The sequence below is a fragment of the Carassius carassius genome, chromosome 8 (assembly GCF_963082965.1).
Source record: "Carassius carassius chromosome 8, fCarCar2.1, whole genome shotgun sequence".
Lineage (NCBI taxonomy): Eukaryota > Metazoa > Chordata > Actinopteri > Cypriniformes > Cyprinidae > Carassius > Carassius carassius.
This window is the reverse complement of record NC_081762.1, coordinates 26,515,541-26,537,687: the sequence shown is the minus strand read 5'-3', so window position 1 is coordinate 26,537,687 and position 22,147 is coordinate 26,515,541. Positions and strand designations below refer to the sequence as shown.

The following is a 22,147-nucleotide window of genomic DNA, read 5'->3' as shown; positions in this document are numbered from 1 at the left end:
GATAGTTGGTTATGCATAATTTACTGTTATTGCTATGGTAAGGAAACAGAAAATTGTATTTAGACAAGGTAAGTGAGTCATTTTATCACTAGTCTCAGGCTAACATGTATAATGTATAAAGTATTTGAATGTTTATCTGGTGAAATGTCTTCACTCTAAGTGCATTACTGTGATTTATGCTTGTTTGAGGGATGACAAAACCTGCCACGTATAAAACATATTGTTTGTTTTGTGCTGAGCTCAGGGTTGAGAGTATCTTCCTAACCAATCTAAAACACGGAGGCCACTCAGATAATGAATTCCCTCAATTTGATTCGGTTAATTTCCCATGATGCTCTGTCTAAATGTCTGGAATCCGTCTCTCTCTCTCGTTGGATGTGAGCGCAGTGGTCAGCCGCTCTCGGCTCTGGTTTGCATGTTCTCCGCTGCGTTCCCGCTCCCTGTGTGTAAAGGCTTTAGGGGGCTCAATCAGTGGGACTTTGATGTCGACTGCGGCTGTAATGATTTCATATTGTTCCAGGGATTTCTCTAATCCATTAAAATCCCTCACTCCATCCTGCCTTGTTCTGAGGGGCCTCGGAGAGAATCTGGCTCCTCGCGTACATCTCTCACTCTCTTCTTGACAATCACTGCCGTTTCCGCTCCAATATTAATAGGGAAGTTATAACTGCAGATGCTAATTCAATATGAGATGTTGAAACTCGTTCCAGGCAATGCTTTAATTCGCAAACGATGAGGTCCAGGAACAAGGAGCAGTGACGGATCCGGCAGGTTATGAGGGTCACAAAACAAAACAAAAAAGAGTGTGACATGATGAAACTACATCACTCCCACTAAAATCAACAAAACAACATGGATTTCAGAATCAGTCAGGCAGGTCTGCGTGTGCTTGTGGAATCCAAATTGCTGTATAACTACATTCAAATGATTCTAACATATTCCTGTTCGTGAAACGCTCGCTTTGTTTTGTTGTGTCATGACACTTGCTTGCACTACAGATTGAGTGTGATATGTGTTGAAAATGTGTTACTACAGTATTGGTTTCCTATTGAGATGCACTGGGGTAAATGAATATGCAAATAAGATTTCTGTGCTACTCTAGCAAGCAAGACTCTCTCCTCTATGAATTTAAAAGTGAAATGCATTCAGATAACTAGCATATCTGCCTCCTCTTTTCAATGATTGCACAAAAACTGCATTGCTTCTTTATGTTTTACATTTTTACAGTGATACCGCTGTTATTAACAAATATTAATACGCTTTATTTCTCAAGAAACATACATTAGCATTCAAGGATTTCAAGAGAGCTTTTTTTTAAGAGAACCTAATACTTTTATTCAGCCGGGTTGCATTCAATTGATCAAAAGTGACTATTTCTTTTGAACTTTCTATTCATCAATGAACTTTATTATAGTTTTTATTAAAATATGAAACAGTACAACTGTTTTCAATATTAATAATAATCATATTTCTTGAGCAGCAATGATTTCTGAAGGATCATGTGACACTGAAGACTGCAGTAATGATGCTTAAAACTCAGCTTTCATCACAGGAACTTTTGAAATATATTACAATAGAAAACAGTTATTTTAAACTGTAATAACATGTCACTGTTTTTACTGTTGCCTTAGTGAGCATAAGCGACTTTTGAAAGGCAGTTTACAGTATGCACAGATTGTTTTAGAGGTGTACGGGGTAAGGCATCCACAAAATATGTGTCAGATCCCAGATATGACACACACAAAACACCAATTCCAGATATTCTGTGTCTATTGGCTTGGCATAGTGAGAATTGAACCTTTCAAAGAAGACAAAAACACTGTTTCCTGATCAGATAAGAAAACACTGTGCCTCATTATTGTTCGAATGAGTCTGTAACCGAACTAATCATGTTTATTCAGACGACTGTAGGGAGAGAAAGAGAAATCCAGAGATAGATAGCAAAACAAAGAGCGTGAATATCAGTGTGCTGTGATATCAGATATGAAGATCGGAGGCAAGTCAGCTCAGTTTGGCACTAGTGACTGTATTGTGTAAATCTAGTGTGAAATGCAAGATAAACGCCTCCCAAAATGCCATTATTACGTTATCAGATTTCATGCTTTTAAAGAGGACAAGGCTTATTACAGTACATCATTCAGCTGCACCTTTCAGGCACACTTTACGTTGTGCAGTTATGGCATATAAAAGTTGTGTTTTTTTGTAGTTTTATCTATATTGCATTGTATTAAATCCTCATTTAGATAGTCCACTTTCGACATATACTATTTGTCAGTGTGTAAAGGGAAAAAAATCTTGACAAATTTACACAAATTAAAGCAGAGGCACTTTCTTCAGAATGAATCTTATTAATTTCTCACTTAGTGTGAAAGTGAAACATATAGTTGTCAAAAATATAACTCTTTATTTTTTTATTTTTTTATTAAAAAACAAATATGCAAGCCCAGCCCAGGTGACAAAAATTAATGCAAAAGTAACGTAATGCATTACTTTCAATAAAAAGTAACTAAATAAAAAAATTAGTTACTTTTATGGACTAACGCGGTATTGTAAGGCATTACTTTACATTACTGTCTTTCCCCAACACTGTTAAGCAGACAGTATATATAATATTCTAATGACTGCTAGTTGAAATGTAGTTGATGTTAGTTACTTATAGTCAGTATAACATCTGAAGTGGACTATTGAAATAAAGTGTTGAGACGTGATTGGACGGCTGTCTTACTTGGGCCGTCCCATTCCTCTGCTGACCGTGGGCTTGGTTGGACTCTCTCTTCTTTTCCGTCACTCTCTTGTTGCTCCAGCTTTAAACCTCCACCCATTTCACCTGTATAAAGACATTAAAGCTTAAGGGTTTCGCGGTACAAATGACTAAACTGTTGCGCAGTCAGTATACCGAACTGTGCCAATCGCACTGGCAGCATCTGTTCATTTTCTTTCATTTAAAACCCTTATTCCTTGTAATTCCAATGTGCGGTTTCTCATTTTGGTTTCTTTTAAGTGTCTGCGGTGGGATTTTATTCTCGTTTCTTTGGAGAGAATGGAAAAGAGACAGAGAGCAAGTCCCTGGACCCACCTTGATCACAGACAGGCTGCCTGTGTTAAGCCCTGTGACGAAACTTATTGGAAATGTTTAATTACAGTGTTGGGAAAGAAATTAAGCTACAAGATGATTCCTTAATTAAGCTGTGATTAAGGATTTTCTGCTTTTGGCTCTGACACCATGGGCAAAGTACTATTTAACACCGTCACAGGCAAGAGAAGTTAACTCCAAGAACAGGCCTATTTACCTCAGATCCTCACACAACTTCATACACACACACACACACACACAGGGAATCAGTCCATGTCCTCTGCAGACAGGAAATTCCTTTCTAGTGACTGGAATGGATAAAACCGTATGATCTTAAAATTCAAACTGAATAAAAACAGGGACAGAGCCCAGTTTTAAACCTTCTTGAAGGGACAAGACAGCCAAAATACCACTTAAAAGCTGGTGCATGTTCAAACCAAAGGGGTTACATGTATTCGGATCAATTTTGAGAAAAAAGAGCTATATAAATGAAAAATATGGATTCCTATATAATTTGAAAAACTGACAAGTGGACTACTTATAAAGGCTGATTTATACTTCTGTGTTGGACCTAAGCCATAGCCTTTACGCCGTAGGTTATGGGTCAGTTTTCATTTATACTTCTGCGTCGTTGTGCGCATCGACGTGCAGTAAACGTGCAAACCGCTAGTCTGCAGTGTTCACGCGCATGTTGCTGGTTTAACTCGCAGGACCACGACAAAAGCCGAAGAAGAAGCAGCTTGTCGGAGAAGCATTATTATAGCCGTTACAGTGGCAAATATATATCAAATAATTGAATCATAATTTAAAACTACAAAAGCGAGTGCAACTATGCATAGGCTACGGCGAAGGTGCGCCGCAGTAGTATAAATCAGGCTTTAATTGTAATCTATTACTGATTCCAAATTACATAACAAAAATTATAAAGTAATCCATTTCATTACATATTTTAGGTAATATAATCAGACTACTTTTGGATTACTTTTGACCTAACTTGTTTATCACATTGATTTAAAAAGGATTATCTTGTACCATACTGATATAAAAATATGAAGATAAAGAAAAAACTGTTGTGCGCATAAGTTTGCACACCCCTTGAAGAATGGGCAAAATGTTAATAATTGAAACAAAACAAGAGAGCTCGTGAAAATTGTATGTTATTTTGCATTTAGTACTGTCCTGAGTAAGCTATTTCACATAACAAATTGTTATCAAATACTCCACAAGACAAAATAATATCTGATTAAAAAAAAATGACCCCATTCAAAATTCAAAAGTTCAACTGCCTGCTGTTCTTCAGAAAAATCCTCCAGCTCCTGCACATTCTTAGGTTTTCCAGAATCTTCTGCATTTTTAATCCTTTGCAAAAGTGACTTGAGAATGAATTATGATTTGGAGATCCATCTTTTCACACTGAGGGCAACTGAGGGCCTCATACACAGCTATTACAAATGTGGAAACATTTACTGATGCTCAAGAAGGCCACACAACGCATTAAGAGCCGGGGGGTGTAAACTTTTGAACCGGATGATGATATGTAAATTCTTCTCATTTTTTTTTTTTTTGTACTGGACTCCAGAAGCTACTTTTTTGTCTTCTTGTTTCCCAGAAGACAAAATAATTACTATTTACCCTGATCATCCAATTTAAAATATTTACACCCCCCAGTTCTTAATGCATTGTGTCAGACAGTACTAGATAAAAAAAAATAACATGCAATTTTCACGATCCCTCTTATTTTGTTTCAATTATTAACATATGGCACATTCTGCAAGGGGTATGTAAACTTATGAGCACAACTGTATTAATAATTAATATATTAAATAATTAAATGCCATTGCGTGGATAATATGTAATCATGTAATCAATAAAAAAGTAACTGTACAGTAGTGTGATTACAAGTATTGTAAAATGTAATGTAATCTAATTACAAGTACATCATTTTTGGATTCTGATTACATAATCCAGATTACATGTAATCAGTTACTACTCAGCACTGTTGATATTTTCTCAAAGCACCTTTTCTGGAAACATGGCATTTTTATAGATCCATTTATTTGTTCTAGAGTAATTACTCCGCTTTACTGCCACTACTAATGTAATTATAAATATGAAAACATATCTATTCTGTTATTTTTTACATTTTCATTTTACAGTTCGCAAATTACTTATTCTATTACATTACTTAGCATAAAGGTAATAAACCTCAACTGGAAAACTGACATTCTTACATATTTATTTATTCATGTCTGAGTAATTAATGAGCAATCCTACAGTCCTGAGAGTGGCTTGAAATGACCCCACTGAGGAAATCATAAACAGTAAATCATAACTCATTTTCATCAGGTATAGGTGTCATGATCTATACTTTTATTCTTGACATTTCCATTATACGGTTCAGCGATTCAAAAAGCAATTATGGGTTCAAGTGTGGGAGAAAAAAAAATCAAGAAAAACAATAAATATTCAAATATTCAAAAATGTTTTTCGCCACTGCCCTTCAAAACTTAATAGGTCGAAACATGCGAGGAAATGAAAAAGAATTGCCCCTCTTGCTATTCACCAAGAACAAAAGCAAACCGGCACACATCGTTCCACCGATTTGGAACAAAAAAGAGCAAGTGATTGTTCTTTTGAAGATTGCATGCTCGCAGGCAAAGCAGGTAGTTTACACACTTCACTTTTGCCGTCGCAAACTTTTTGACATTTCAAAGAGAAGATTCATCGTTTACAAATAGAAAAGCATAGCGTTAGAACGCGGAGTGAATTTCAAATGGCTGGGGGGGCTCTGAATTATCCCGTTGTGACGGTGAGGTGTGGCCGGCAGAAACGCCTGTAATTGAATTTCAGTTCAAAGAGCTGATGCTATTAGCCTGAGTTTGATGCTGGAGGCCCGCAGCAAATACCAGCCACTCTGTTGTTATTTACTATGACCAATAACCCTGTTAGTAACATATACAGTAGGTCTTCCCTCAAAATGCCATATTTCTTCAATCTTCTCTTTCATATTCAAATACAATTTCAGCACAAAACCAAACACTGCTTTGAGCTAAAGGGGCTGTGGTGGGAAGGTGGGGAAAAGGGCTGATATTTCTAACATTTATAGAGCATTGTGAAATACAATAGAAAATATGCATTCCTCTATACTATTACAGAACAGAAGTGTTTGTTTGTGTACTAAAACAATGTGATTAAAATGATAAACGTTATGTGTATTCTGATTTCAGTATTACTTTAGATTAGGGAACCCGATTCACTCTTAACTAGTTGTTTATTAACATGCATATTCCTAGCATATCGCTGGTTTATTCGTACTTTTTAAAGCACATATTAATCTAGATCTCTTACCCCAACACCATATCTAAGCATAACTACTACTACTTACAACAACTACCTTACAAAAAGCAGCAAATTAGGAGTTCATTGAGGCAAAACTCTGAGTCAATAGCATAGATAAAATGTGTTTCCTAATCTAAAGTTACCAATAGAATTTCAACCAGATACATGTTTTCTCAGGTTATCTTTGAGCTCACCATTCCTCAAGTGATCTCCATCTTTAGAGACGACATTCTCTGGGTCAGAGTAGAAAAGCGAGTCGTCCTCCACAGACCCGTCTTCTTCTTCTTTCACGATCTCTTTCTTCTCTGTCTCCTCAGAGTCTGTCTCAAGCCCATTGTCAAACATTCCTGTCAAATAACAGAGAAACAAGTGCACAACATCAGCACTTTCAGAAGATATGAAAGTGAATTCACCTTTGTCTTCACTCTTGTGAAAAAGGACACAATTTAAAAAAAAAGTACTGTATGTAAATTATATAAAATAATATACTTAAATGTGTACTAAATATATTGGTTTTGAACACTTAAATTGCATAAAATGTATAAATGGTTTAAATTTACATTAAATGCAAAAAGTTGAGTGCTTTCTGACCCACTTAAGTAGGACATTTCATAATTTATTATATTGTCTTTGTTTAAAGTTAATGTGCTGACAAGCATTTATGGTAAAAAACTTTAATGTTATTTATCTTGGAACTTTTGTCATGTATTTAAATATGTTTGCAATTACACATTTGCGCATTGCAATTTAGTACATTTCAAATATATTAACTTTAAGTGTAAATTAAATTAAATTTATGCATTTAGCAGATGCTTTTATCCAAAGCGACTTACAGTGCATTCAATTTTTACCTATCATGTGTTCCCGGGGAATCGAACCCCCAACCTTGCGCTTGATAGTGCAATGCTCTACCAATTGAGCTACAGGAACAAGTTTAATAATGGATAACACACACTACAGTTAAAATTATAATCAACACATCAAAATAAGTGTCACTCATTAAATACAATGATTAAAATAAAACTTTGATATTACATTTTAAATTGTGTAAAAAAAAAATGTATGAAAATGCACTTAAGTGGCTTTTTAATTAATTAATACATTATCTGAAAGTAGAGATTTTAAAACACATAAATGCAAGATTTGAAGTACACTACAAGTGCACACTTCTGTTTTACAAGAGCATTGATGAGGCAGATAATCGGGTAGCTATCTTAAATATTAAAACGGACAAGATTTGACCATTTTCGAAAGATGTTAGAAAACGTGCCAGAGTGTATCAGGTGGATGCTTACTTGCACAAATGAAAGTAAATCTGATGCTTAGAAAAGACAAAGCACATCTCTCTTCAACAAGCAATGTAACATCTTGTCCATCAAGCACGGCAGGATGCAAACACCACCGTAAAAGTCATATACCGCCATGCACCTCGCAAACTACCACAGTTTTGTAATGCTTCTGTACCTTCCATAACTATAAATGAACGCAACTGCAAAGTGTTCAAGCAAAGCCAACACAGGAAGAGATCCAAAGCCTAAGGTTACGTCTGCTCCGAGATAACTTGTGCATGCAAGCAGCAGCACTGAAGGTAGACATAGCACACGTTCTTATTAATTTGCCTTATCAGTGGGCACAATGTTGATTTTTCATTTGCTTGCCATGCCTTTGGGTGGTACACCCGTGCAATCACAAAGTTCATTTTTCTCTGTTTGATTAATTTCTTTCCTCTGTCAAAAAAAAGACATTGGCTACATTCTATCAAGAGAGTCCTTTTCCCTTCCAGCTGTACAAGTACTTTGATATTTGCATATTAATGTTTTTTCTTCAATCAGGGGGCATGGAGGAATAGCACCCACCTGAATGAAATTAATCAGACGTGTTTCACCTTTGATATTAAAAATATTCTAGCTTCCACTTTTTATGTTTACAGGGCTGAAAACTGTAAGGATGGATGTACATTCAGTGAGAGTCTATATGTGCAGAACCTAAAGTCTCCAAAAGTGAACCACTTCTGACAAAACCTCTCTATGGAGATGTTCTCAGTCAGAAAATCAATTAATGGATAGAAATGTGTTGTTTTCATGCTAAAAATAGCTAAAAGTTTTCATTTGGGTGAGATATATTATAGTAACGTGTGTGTGTGTGTGTGTGTGTGTGTGTGTTTGTGTGTGTGTGTGTGTGTGTGTGTTTGTGTGTGTGTGTGTGTGTGTGTGTTAGTGCCGCGATGGTGTGATCTGGGTGAGTAAACTCTTTCTTTTCATTAGCTTTATGAATGGCCTCTTTGTAGGAGGGCAGCAGTGACTGTGTGCATGAAAGAATTGGAGACACAGACGCAGTGAGAGGAGATGCGCTGAACAAGGTCAGCGTTTTACCACATTTGATCTTGTAGCAAAAACAAAAATGTCCAGACTACAGCAGATGACAATGTTACTCCTCCACAGCTCAGCAGACTTGATGGAGCTCTCGCTTGAGTATGAATTTAGGTATAAACACATTTCATTCCTAGTATAAACAGTTGTAGATGGCAGCTCTTGGAACAACTTCAGAGAAATGAAATGTTTGAGTTCATATGGAAAGCTTTTGATTGCTTGAGTATCTTTTAGAGCTCTAGGATAAACACTAGATATGAAAAAAAAAACCTGTTAACCCTTACTGGACTATAAAATGACCAGTTAATTCAGTGTAATATACTGTACATTGCATCATGGGTAGTTTCAGTGACCTTGCTTAAAAAAACGGTTCATTTGTTATTACTTGCACTACTATCTGTTCATCAAGAATACTGACTGGTCCATTTGCACACTGGAATATATTTCTATGCATTATTTTACTGTCCATTGCACTAGTGTAAATTATGTTTATATGTTCATAGTTTCTGCGTATGGTGTACATACAATTATTACACAATCCATCTGAATAGTATGTTCATAGTACACCTATCTGTATATCATGCTGATAGTACAACCCGAATTCCGGAAAAGTTGGGACGTTTTTTAAATTTTAATAAAATGAAAACTAAAAGACTTTCAAATCACATGAGCCAATATTTTATTCACAATAGAACATAGATAACATAGCAAATGTTTAAACTGAGAAAGTTTACAATTTTATGCACAAAATGAGCTCATTTCAATTTTGATTTCTGCTACAGGTCTCAAAATAGTTGGGACGGGGCATGTTTACCATGGTGTAGCATCTCCTTTTCTTTTCAAAACAGTTTGAAGACGTCTGGGCATTGAGGCTATGAGTTGCTGGAGTTTTGCTGTTGGAATTTGGTCCCATTCTTGCCTTATATAGATTTCCAGCTGCTGAAGAGTTTGTGGTCGTCTTTGACGTATTTTTCGTTTAATGATGCGCCAAATGTTCTCTATAGGTGAAAGATCTGGACTGCAGGCAGGCCAGGTTAGCACCCGGACTCTTCTACGACGAAGCCATGCTGTTGTTATAGCTGCAGTATGTGGTTTTGCGTTGTCCTGCTGAAATAAACAAGGCCTTCCCTGAAATAGAGTTGTTTGGAGGGAAGCATATGTTGCTCTAAGACCTTTATATACCTTTCAGCATTCACAGAGCCTTCCAAAACATGCAAGCTGCCCATACCGTATGCACTTATGCACCCCCATACCATCCGAGATGCTGGCTTTTGAACTGAACGCTGATAACATGCTGGAAGGTCTCCCTCCTCTTTAGCCCGGAGGACACGGCGTCCGTGATTTCCAACAAGAATGTCAAATTTGGACTCGTCTGACCATAAAACACTATTCCACTTTGAAATAGTCCATTTTAAATGAGCCTTGGCCCACAGGACACGACGGCGCTTCTGGACCATGTTCACATATGGCTTCCTTTTTGCATGATAGAGCTTTAGTTGGCATCTGCTGATGGCACGGCGGATTGTGTTTACCGACAGTGGTTTCTGAAAGTATTCCTGGGCCCATTTAGTAATGTCATTGACACAATCATGCCGATGAGTGATGCAGTGTCGTCTGAGAGCCCGAAGACCACGGGCATCCAATAAAGGTCTCCGGCCTTGTCCCTTACGCACAGAGATTTCTCCAGTTTCTCTGAATCTTTTGATGATGTTATGCACTGTAGATGATAAGATTTGCAAAGCCTTTGCAATTTGACGTTGAGGAACATTGTTTTTAAAGTTTTCCACAATTTTTTTACGCAGTCTTTCACAGATTGGAGAGCCTCTGCCCATCTTTACTTCTGAGAGACTCTGCTTCTCTAAGACAAAGCTTTTATAGCTAATCATGTTACAGACCTGATATCAATTAACTTAATTAATCACTAGATGTTCTCCCAGCTGAATCTTTTCAAAACTGCTTGCTTTTTTAGCCATTTGTTGCCCCCGTGCCAACTTTTTTGAGACCTGTAGCAGGCATTAAATTTTAAATGAGCTAATTAAGTGGATAAAATTGTAAACTTTCTCAGTTTAAACATTTGCTACGTTATCTATGTTCTATTGTGAATAAAATATTGGCTCATGTGATTTGAAATTCCTTTAGTTTTCATTTTATTAAAATTTAAAAAACGTCCCAACTTTTCCGGAATTCGGGTTGTATTTAAAAATCATAGTTCTGCCTTATCTGTATATTTATTGTACATTTGTAACATATTGCAGACCTTGTATACTCTGTACTTACTGCTTATTTCACTTCTGGTTAGATGCTAACAGCATTTCGTTGCCTTGTGCAATGACAGTAAAATTGAATCTAATCTAATCTAATCTAATCTAATCTAATCTAATCTAATCTAATCTAATATGATTTTGTTCCTTCGATGTGTAATTCTAAACTGTTTAAAATCTTCATCTTTCATACTCTCATGGTTTGATTTGTATAAAATCACTTGCAATCTATTTCTAAATTGAGAGATTGTGTTTGTTCATTAATTTGACCTTGCAATAATTCAAACAGGATATTCAACAAATACTCGTGTTGAGCAGGACTTTTTAATTTCATCCTTTAAGAATGAATTGGATGGTCAAAATAGGAGCTGAAAAAAAGAGGGCTTGATGAGATGAGCAAAAAAGGTGGGCAGTCTTGAGGAAAATTAAGTTGTTACATTTGATTAAAGTTTAAAAGGAGATTTTTTTTAATAACATGTTTTTTTTGTAACATAAATTGTACAAAAAAGGTGACCTAGAATAAAAATGAAGACAGTAAATAAGGTCCATTATCACGTTGACTCGACTTTCCATGTTGACAAAAAGGTCACTAAGGAAGCACAGACGTCGTTCGCAAACAGTGTCTAACCTCCTTCCAGCAGAACAAACTGCACTTCAACTCCAGCTAGCCGCTCAAACACTCAGACTTCCTCTGAAACACACACACACACACACACACACACTCAAAGCAGAAAACACACGAAGTGAAATATGCAAGTATGCGGGCATGATCTGAGTGACTGCTAATTTCATGCTTGGATTTGCCGCTCGCCTGCGATGTTGGAGGCGTGTGTTTGCATGGTGATAGCGGCCCGGCTCGGTATCAGCTGGCTTCAGTGTAGAGCCATGCTGCCCCGTCGCACACCGCAGCCAAAGCAAGACGCTCTCCAGTGCTCTAATTACACCTGAGCTAATTCAATCTGACAGCACCGAGCCGCATGGAAATCAGCCTTCTTTCCCCCGCCGTTCCAGCCTGCTATATTACAGTAGAGTTTTTACATCTGACCAAAGACTGATGAGCAGGAAGGGCATTCTACCAATTATTTTTGAAAGAAATAGTATGCAGAATGCACACAGTGCACAATATGCAAAAAAATAAATAAAAAGATCTGAGAATATGACTGAATTCATTTGACAGAATATGCAGCAGTATACAGAATACGGCAGAGAATATTATATCCCACAATGCAATGCGCTCAACTTGACCTTCCATTTCCAGTTTCATCAATAATGAAATACAAACAATATCAACTTTGTGAACACTTTTTTGACTATTACTTGATTGGATGCCAAAACAGATCTACAAACAAAATAGAATAATAAATTGAAGTTAGAATGAACCCACAATTCAATATATGAAACAAATATGCCCCAATATTCCTGTGTTTGTCTTATATTTCTACATGAGCAAGCGAGCTTATTTCCCTAATACCAGGATGACTGCAGATATGACACTGAATTTATACAACAGTTCAATTAACAAGTTAATATTGCGAGTTACATTTTAGACACCATATTTTCCTTTTATGTTTTTTTTCATTAATTTATGAACAAATAAGTGATTCAAAGATCCTTTCATTAAGACGGTCACTTGCTTTGTTCCTGAATGAATCTGCACTTTTAAGTGAATCAGTGATTCAATGATCCATTCAAAGACAAGTCATTTGCTTTGTTCTTGAATGAATCTGGGTTTTGGAACAAATCAATGATTCAATTATCTATTCATAGACAGTCACTTGCCTCATTCCCAAATGAATCTGTGTTTTTGAATGAATCTTTGATTCAATGATCCATTCATAAAAACAGTCACTTGCTTCATTCCTGAATGAATTGTTCAGAATTGGTTGAAGAATTGGTTGAATAAATGATTCAATGACTCACTCAACAAGATGACTTGCTGCACATACTGGTGGTTTTAGTTTAAAATTTAAAAGCTTAATTTCATTTATTCAAATATTTTTAAAACATTAATATCATAGAATCATGTATGCAACTGTAAGTGCAGTGTAAATGAATTCTGGCATTTTTGTCAATATCACACACCCATTGCATAACATCCAGTGCATAACATCCAGAAACTACCCTCCTACACTAACCTGCCTAATTTCATTTAGCAGTTTTTAAAAACAATTTGCTTTACTATAAGGACAACACAACACAAAAACTAAGATGCATCATATAGCTTATGCATGCTTAATTAGATTCCCAAACAGAATCATCTTTCTCCGGTTTCTCTGTGTGAATGTCAGATTTGGATTCCTCCTTCTAAACATCGGCACAACATCAAACAAACAGCTGTAGCACCGTATCACATGCCCGATCACCTCAGTGGCATAACATCTCAGTCATTCTCCTGGGCTCTTCCCAGGGGTAGATGGGCCAGAGAGATCAGAGAGAACAGGAGAAAGGGACAAAGAAAGAGAGGGTTCAAAAAAGGTGTGGGCCAAGAAGTGTCTCTGGGCCTAAATGAGAATATCTACTGCACCTCCAGGCCATGTTTAATTTCACATGAATAATTTAAGGGACTGTAAGTAGGAATTACTCCCATCTAGTGGTGAAATTGTATTTTGCATTCAAACTAATTTTGCTCTCCAGCGCCTCGCTTTTTCAAATGCGCGTTGCATCTACGGTAGGCGATATGTACCAAAAAGCTTTGACAGGATGTCTTCTAATAGCACTTCGTTTTGGCGATGATGTTTTCTTCTCCTGTGGCGCGGCATATGTATGGTCCATAATAAGAATGCAATCCAGACTTTTAAACTTGCCGGTGCAGTTTCAAGCGCCTCTCACTGCTCTGCACCTGCGTTTCTGGCTCTGACCGAAAACGCTTTGAGGAAACGCGTTGGCTTAGTACTTTTTGTCCCTCTCTGCTATTATAGTTTTGCAAGATGGCGGAACTACATGGAAGCCTCCGTCGACCTACCCGTCCCATGTATATAAAGATAATAAATTCTTCATTTACGAGGATTAGTTTAAACATTGGCATAGGTATTTGTACACCATTGAGGGCATATTTATGAATAAAAATATTGATTTTAGATAATAAAATACCTAAAAAGTTACTTATTGTCCCTTTAACAACAGGTTCAAAAGCAATCAGTCGAGCAGTATCTGTTCAAATTGTACAACTTTGTACCTAAGGGTCCATATTGGTATCTTAAAGGCCAATAATAGTACTTGAAAGTGAATGCATTGGTACCATAGACTGTATAAAAACATGGACGTAGTGTCCGTGACGTCACCCGTAGACTCCTGAAGAACATTTTTGAAGCTCAAAGTGTGCAGAGCGGACTGTCACCATCTTGGCCACGCCCTTAATTATGCAGAACTTTAAGGCTTAATATAATTTAAACGGATGAGTTATAAAAACAAATTCACCCCCCTCACAGTTGTCATGAAGAGCAAAATTAGCTATTTAGACCAAAATAATTTTTTGCACCAGGCTGTAAACATGTTTTTTTATGCTGTAAAATTGGGCATTTTAACATGGGGAGTCTATGGGACTGACTCCCTTTTGCAGCCAGCCTCAAGCGGCCAGTCGATGAATTGCAGCTTTAGTCACTTCTGTGTAGGCTTCACGAGAGAGAGCAGGAGGTTGCCGCTCGATTGGTACCTATAAAGTACATAAGTGTACCTTTTAAAAAAAGGTACCGCCCCAGTGACAGCGTGAAAATTCGGTCAGTAATTACTATGTTTCTGGACCTGTGGACATTGCAGGACCGTTGCTGTCTATGGAGGGTCAAAGCTCTCAGATTCCATCAAAAATATCTTAAAGTGTTTCTAAAGATGAACGAAGGTCTCACGGGTTTGGAACGACATGAGTGTGAGTAATTAAGGACTTCGGTAAAATAGTCCATGTGACATCAGCGTTGTTTACATTCAGTAGAAAGGACGGGCATGCTGAACATAAATAACGCTGATTACGTTAATTACGTTCTGGGGTCCTCTCCAAAATGGCAGAAGACGGTAACTCAGGGAGAATAAATATTTGAGATCATATTGAGACTTTTGTCTGCACACTTTACAGATCTGATCAGAAATCAGCATTGATCATTGAGCTTGTTTGCTCAGGAGAAAATCTGAGAAGCAGCAGATCTGCACAGAAGTCTCCGTTAGTTCATTTAATCTCATTACTGTCTGTGAGAATCAACTGAGACAAATTTCTGACAAATCCCTGATATAAACAGAAAACACAACTAATAATTATGCTTTACAGTATTCCCGTATTCTGGGAGCGCTCTGCGCAATCACTAAGGTAATTAAAGAACTTAAAGGCTGTCATTTGATATCAACAGCTTTGCAGACTCAACCCTGAAAGCACTTTGAATTATGAACTTTTAAGCGGAGTTCGGCAAAGATGCTCACACAAACTTCAGCTATCACCTATTAGTGCCCCGGATTTGTGCCATTAGCGATTTTCCGCTCCGCATTTAAAAGCGTTGCCATCACATTTGCTGCGGAGGTGCTGAAGTTAAAATTAGACCGTCAAGCTTTCTAATCCCAACAAACAGCGTTTACTGAGGCACCAGCAGCCACTGTACAAGCAAACATATCTGGCTTTTCAAATAACTAACTCATTTATTAAGCTTAGATTAGATTAGGTTTAGAGTAGACACTGATTGAAAAACTGCATCCAACAAGCAAACCGTTCTGAGCTCCTCTGCACTTCTGTTTATGTATTTCTGTCTCTTCAACTTTAGTAAGTGAAATTGAACAGCTCCACAAACGTCCAGACCAAGTAACATATGAACTCTTACCAGTCACTGGAGGGAAGATATTCTTCACTTCCACACCTAGCTAAACGAGAAGGTGCTTTGAGGCATTTATCAATCCTTAAACACAGATTCAGATGGGTTTGATCATACATTTCTTATACATGATTTACTGTAGGCAGTCAACAAACCTATTCCTCTTTCACTGAGCCAACAACAGGATGGACATATTCAACAAGAGTCCCTCTCCTAATACTATCACAGAAAGTTCTTTGATTTATGAAATAAAATAGTATAAGGATGAGCAGAGAGAGGGTGGCCAATGACTGATATATATGATATCACACTACTTATTTAAAGATAATAAATACATATGCATAACTAACTTAATTTGTCTGTTTTAAATGTAGAACTTGATCAAAAAGAAAAAATTATTTACATGACAACTGCAATGAATTCATAAGCAAACGTTAAATTTCCGTCAAATAACTATCAAATGGTTATTTAAATACATTTAAGCAAACGTGTAACCTCGAGAGAAAGCAATGTAATTGTTGTGGGAAAAAACAAACAAACATAAATAATTTTTACAGTAGTACTATGTTTCTCTTCTCTGCCATGTTTAAAGTTTATGGCCCGCCCAACTTATAAACTCGTTTATTAAAATGATCTCAGAGTTTTCGAGTTGTAAATACAACTTGAGAGACCACTTCCAACACATTGGCCAAACTGATTTATCTCTCTCTCTCTCTCTCTCTCGATCAATCGATGTCAGTATATATAAAAAAAATAAAAAATAAAATAAAAGTGAAAGTAAAACTCCCATGCAATCTCAAAATAAAAAACTGTTTCCAACACATCATCCAAACTTTTTTTTTTCAACAATAATAATAAAAAAAATCCCAAATATCAGCAGATTTATCAGTAATGTCTAAATAAAACAATCCTGTACACTGTCAAAATAACATGGTCCGCTTCCAACACATTGGCGAAACATGTTTTTGCTGATGCCGATCATTTTAAAAACTCAAATATCAGCCAATTTATTTGCCCAGGAGATCAGTCGACCACTATTTTTATGAGAATAAATTAGAGTGTAGAAACACTTTATGCAGAAAACAGAGGGATTACAAAGCTAAATAAGCTGAAGCTATAAAGACATTAAATTGGTGTTTTAATGCCTAATTTACTATACGACACCCTTGTTGTCCGATTCCACTGCCGATTTGACATTGTTCAAGTGTAATCTTGATCTACAGTTTTGACTACTGTACTTGCTTATTAACGACATTGAAGAACAGACACCCAAGGGCGTTACCAAGGTGGCCGCCAAGTGCAATGACATGCCTTCTAACCGTAAGGACAAGCTCTTTAACAAATCTTCAGAGCAAACTCTCTAATTGAGCCGTCTTTTTGTTCCCATTGAAAACCAAGCACCAGTTTGTGCATCTGACGACAGTTATTGATTTAACATCATTGAACTCTAAAGACTCAATGAAGGTGAGGAGAATAAAAGTGGCGTGTTCCCCTAGAGCCGCTGGACCTCACTGATAGGACATCTAGCACAGCAGGGGCATCAATGATTAAGGCTCGTCAAATAAACATCTCGCTTATCTTGTTTTTGCCATTGATTCTGTCGGCCTCTTTTAGAGCCACTGATCCCAGAAGCAGCCTACAGATGCACTTTAAGGACAGTCCTTTGTACATTTGTGTTATAGTGCTATTTGGTTTGGTTGTATATTGTGTTGGGCCTGTAACTGCTGAGCCAATATATGTACAATTATACATTTTATACATATGTACCATTATACTTTTATTCTGCAACAATGCATTAAATTGATCAAAAACATTTAAACTGACTGTAAAGACATTTATGGTGTTAGAAATGATTGTATTGTATAGTACTTTTTATTCATCAAATAATCCGGTAAACCACTATTTCCATAAAAATATGAAGCAGCAACGCTGATAATATTAATAAATGTTTCTTTATATATATATATATTTGTGTGTGTGTGTGTGTGTTCTTGTGTACCTTTCAAATTACAAGTTGTCATCCACTAGGATTTTCTTCTATATTATTTTGTTCATATTTTTATGGTTTTAGTAAATGTAACCATTTATTTTATTGGTGTTTTGTCATTCTGCATTTGCACCTTTTTTACAGCAATAAACCACTCAAGACTGTGCATTACAATAATTTTACCACAGTTACCTCTTACCTTTATTGTAATGCACAGCCTTTGGTGGCTTGCTGCTTTAGGCTAGAATAAAGGCATTATAATGACCGAGTTGTGGAACTGTTGTGTGTAACAAACAGTAGCTGCATTCCTAAACAGTTGGGACGTCTCCCAGCGTTCCTGGAGAAGGGTGAGACAGGCGCGTGGCGTTCCCCTCCTCCTCCTGCAGCCTAGTGAGCCACAGCACTTCATAGCTCATTAGTGCTGAACAGATGCTGGGGAGAAAGTTGGCACGCAATAAGCCCTCTCTTCATATTGCACTGATCTGTGAGAGATAGCTCGCGACTGAGGGATGCCTCACACTGACAGTTGGCAGATGAAGTTAATCAAAATGGATTAAAAAAAGAATAAAGGAGAGGCAACAAATCTGACATCCTCGATAGGGTATAATAATGAAATAAATTATCATATTCTGACAGCACAAAGTTAGCGCCCCGACAACCACGAATAACAGCCTCCAAATAAATCATTGATGCATTGGGAACAATTAAAGCTAAAGAAAAACACTTGGACAGTCCACTGCTGCAAGAGCTGAAACTAGCAACAAAACTTCATTAGCAGTTACATCAAAAACACGGAAACAGAAACATAACATTTAGAAGCATATACAGTGGTCATAAACACTTTTTTTTTCGAGATGAAGACTGACATTAAAGACAACACACTTAATTAAATGTACAATTTGGCAGTCATTAGACAAAAACATTCAAAGATAGCACACAAAATCAAGTATTCGAGAAAGTTGTGTAATATATGCATCTATTCTGGGTTAAAAAAAAACGCATTCAAATTCTGTGAATAAGTCATTCTTTAAAAAAGGCCTCAGTACATCTACAGCCTCTTTTAGTACCTTCTTTTCTCAGAAAAAATAAATAAAGTCACAATAGCTGTCACCTTTTCAAAAGCTATTTGCAGCTTATTCATGCCTACAGCTGCAAATTAGTGCTATAAATGTCCATATTATATCTAAAGTGTGCTTATGAGTCCCTAAATGGTACGTTCCTAAATGCACCTTTTGAAAGGTTACTTTCCCACAGTGACAGCTGCTGTGCCTTCTTCTCAACAGTATGATGACCAACAGCAATCATTTGCTGTTTTAAAAATAGGACAGTAGGGCACTAAACATGTCCTCAACATAACAATGAGTTACGTTTCAGTTTATGACAAAAACATCTGGTAGACCACTATAGCAGCTCGGACCATTCTTGCTGTCATTTACATGGCAATCCCGCCTGGCACCCACCAACAATTTGGCCAAATTTACACTGCGATTGGTGATGAGAGGTTGAGATGAACAGCTGGTAGCAGCCTGTGCTGGAGATGCTGAGCTGATAGCACTGACATCTACTCTCCCACCAAGACACCTCGGCCATCCAATCTCCCTTACCATCAAACTCTTATTACAATAAAGCCCTAAACCCCAGCCGAGGGGGAAGGGACGCATGGGAAAGGAAAAAAAGATGACCTGAAATGCCCTTTTTATCTCTCCATAAGGAGAGAGACAGATCCTTCAATGGGGCTAAAATACTGGGAGAAGAGAAAATACATAATTTATCACCATATTATCGGAATATCCAGGCAGGCTAATAAAGAGACTATTCCTTGTCTTATCATACGAAGTGGAGGATGGGGGAGGTATTATCAGGCTGGAACAGACTGCCGGCCTGGAATTCTAATGGTAATAATGGGGTCTCTGATGGTATATCTTCCCCAGCTTATCAAGCCCATTATCTGCCCTTATCGCCACAGTCATCGGTGCAAATTAATGGAGCTCTTTCAGTGCTCTCGCTTTATCTGCCTCGCAGAGGGCACACCAGAGAATGGAATAGGCAAAATATGAAAATCCAGGGTGAATCGCCAGGGTTCAGATAACAGGGCAAACTCTGTTCAATTGGGAACAAAATGTAACCATAAAAAAGAGAAAGGAGCGTCTCTACCCGTAAGAACCTCTTTGTCCTTTGCTATGAAGCAGGTGGCTGGTGAAGCTGCGCTCTTTACAGGTGCTCTAGCCCACAGTCATTTCAAGAAGTCTCCACTGTGTGCTAATGTTTCAGATCACTCCAAAAATATGTGGGACACGTCTGCAAATTGAGATATCACTACAACTGCCTGCTGTATAATGCAGACCTTGAAAAGCAGAAAACAGACGTGATGAGAGCTGATATGCCCGGACTGCTAAGCAGACAGTTTCATCACTACACAAACTCCAGCGCAATATGCCAAGACTGAAAATAAATAAGGTGTTCTGGAGAGCTGCCTTGTGCTACATTTCAGTAACACTTGAAATTTCACACAGTGTGGACCAAAGCACTTTCTCTGTATGATGCACCAACAGATAGGCTTGCAGATGTCTTTCAATGTATGCTTTATTAAAAAAAAAAAAGTTTTACTATTTTCAAAGGTTAAATGTTATTTGTATTATTTCTAGCTTATATATATATATATATATATATATATATATATATATATATATATATATATATATATATATATATATATATATATATATATATATATATATATATATATAAGCTAACTACAATTAATTATAATGGATGCACTGGATTAAAAGTCGCAAAACCCATAATGCACATGCTTCTACTTCATTCAAACAATGAAGCCATTCATTCAAACAAATCGAGAGTTTCCAAAGATCTCATTTCTGGCATTTCTGTTTTTTATAGGCGAAATAAAAGAAGAAGAACAATTAATCACAATTCTGATAAACGCATCAAACTATAAAATATAAACGAGCCTTTGAATTTTCTGATCCACATCTGACTGATCGACAATCGATATCAAATCTTTAACTGAAACATCAACTTCAGCTGAACCTTTAGAAACTACAGAACTGCTATAAAACAACCTGTCCTGTCATCTGAAAGAATGCACGAGTAAAACCCGCGTTGGTAAACTCACGTTTGAATTGCTTGGGGTTGCTCTGTTTCCTCCGGGACATTCCTGTTCCGCGCGCTGGACTCACTCGAGATCACAAAATGAAACCGCGATGCATCCAAACCCAGATAAACGCGCTGTCTGTAAGCCCCGGATGTCAGTCTGAGTCCAGTCAGGGGTCGCTGGTCTGGTCGTGTGGAGGGTTAAATTGCACACTGACAGCGCAGAGGAGCGCGTCTTCAGCTTTTGTTGCAGGAGGTTTGAGCGGAGCGCAGCGGTGCGCCGTAGAGCTGCAGCACTCTCACACTGCACACTGTCCACACACATCCACTGCACTCTAGATTTCACCAGCTGTTTTCTCTGTCCCCTCGGGATGTCCAGTTCTGGTGAAACATATGTAACTTCCCGGATTAGTAGAAGTTGGCTTGTGCACGAATGCAGTCTTGCCCTCTTAATTACAACCAGTGTTTATTGTTTTGTTTATCATAGTAGCAGGAAATATTAAATACAGAACAACACGGTGTAAAAGTTTAAATGAAACGGATTTACATTGACTCAATACAGAGGCTGTGTGCAAAACTGCATACTTCCATACTTAATTTATTTGCAGTGTAAAGAGCATTTGCATGGCTTGCGCAGTCATCATCTGAGTCCACACTTGATGCAATGCCAAAGACTGCTGTCATAGAGTCATCTGTGGGGTCCTGCAAAGCCTATTTGGTACAGGACAGGAAAACTAACCTACAATAGGCTGCAATCTACTAAATTTTACCTTGCTAGTGTAAGAATGAACAGCAACCATCACTTTTGTCATGTCCTTGTTTATCAGATTACAAAAGAAATAAAACTATTTTACATAAAATATGAACATTTTTTTATTTCTGAGCTGATTTCTTGCTAGAATAAACATGCATGTTGCACTATACACCCAAATAGGCTGTTTGCAGTGTTTACTGCACAGCATACAAACAGTGTTCAAGTATCCCATTCTAAATGCATCACTATTTGGACCTGATTTTGATGCATTCTGATTCAGAAAGGGGTAAAAAAAAAATACCTTCAGCACTGTTTATGAATGTGACTTGAGTTAATTTATTTGATATTCTTTATTAGTTGCACACTGCTTTTTATATCAGTCTTTTTTTAAATATATTGTGCCCTAAACTCTCCAAAATCCTCCAATAGTGAGTTTTCACAGCAGTGCCACAGAATAACCATT

General features: G+C 37.2%; 1 protein-coding gene across 2 annotated transcripts in view; it reads right to left on the bottom strand.

The window, feature by feature from the left end:
- Positions 1-21,231, bottom strand: part of LOC132145659 (zinc finger protein ZFPM2-like) — a 57,952-nt gene extending 36,721 nt beyond the window's left edge. For both annotated transcript variants that reach the window (XM_059556829.1, XM_059556830.1), the window contains exons 1-3: positions 20,953-21,231; positions 6,607-6,759; positions 2,726-2,827 (exon numbers count right to left, since the gene is read on the bottom strand). In XM_059556829.1, coding sequence (XP_059412812.1) covers positions 2,726-2,827; positions 6,607-6,759; positions 20,953-20,992 — 295 coding nt within the window. In that variant the 5' untranslated portion in view covers positions 20,993-21,231. The remainder of the gene's footprint in view (positions 1-2,725; positions 2,828-6,606; positions 6,760-20,952) is intronic.
- Between the last annotated feature and the right edge of the window lie 916 nt (positions 21,232-22,147).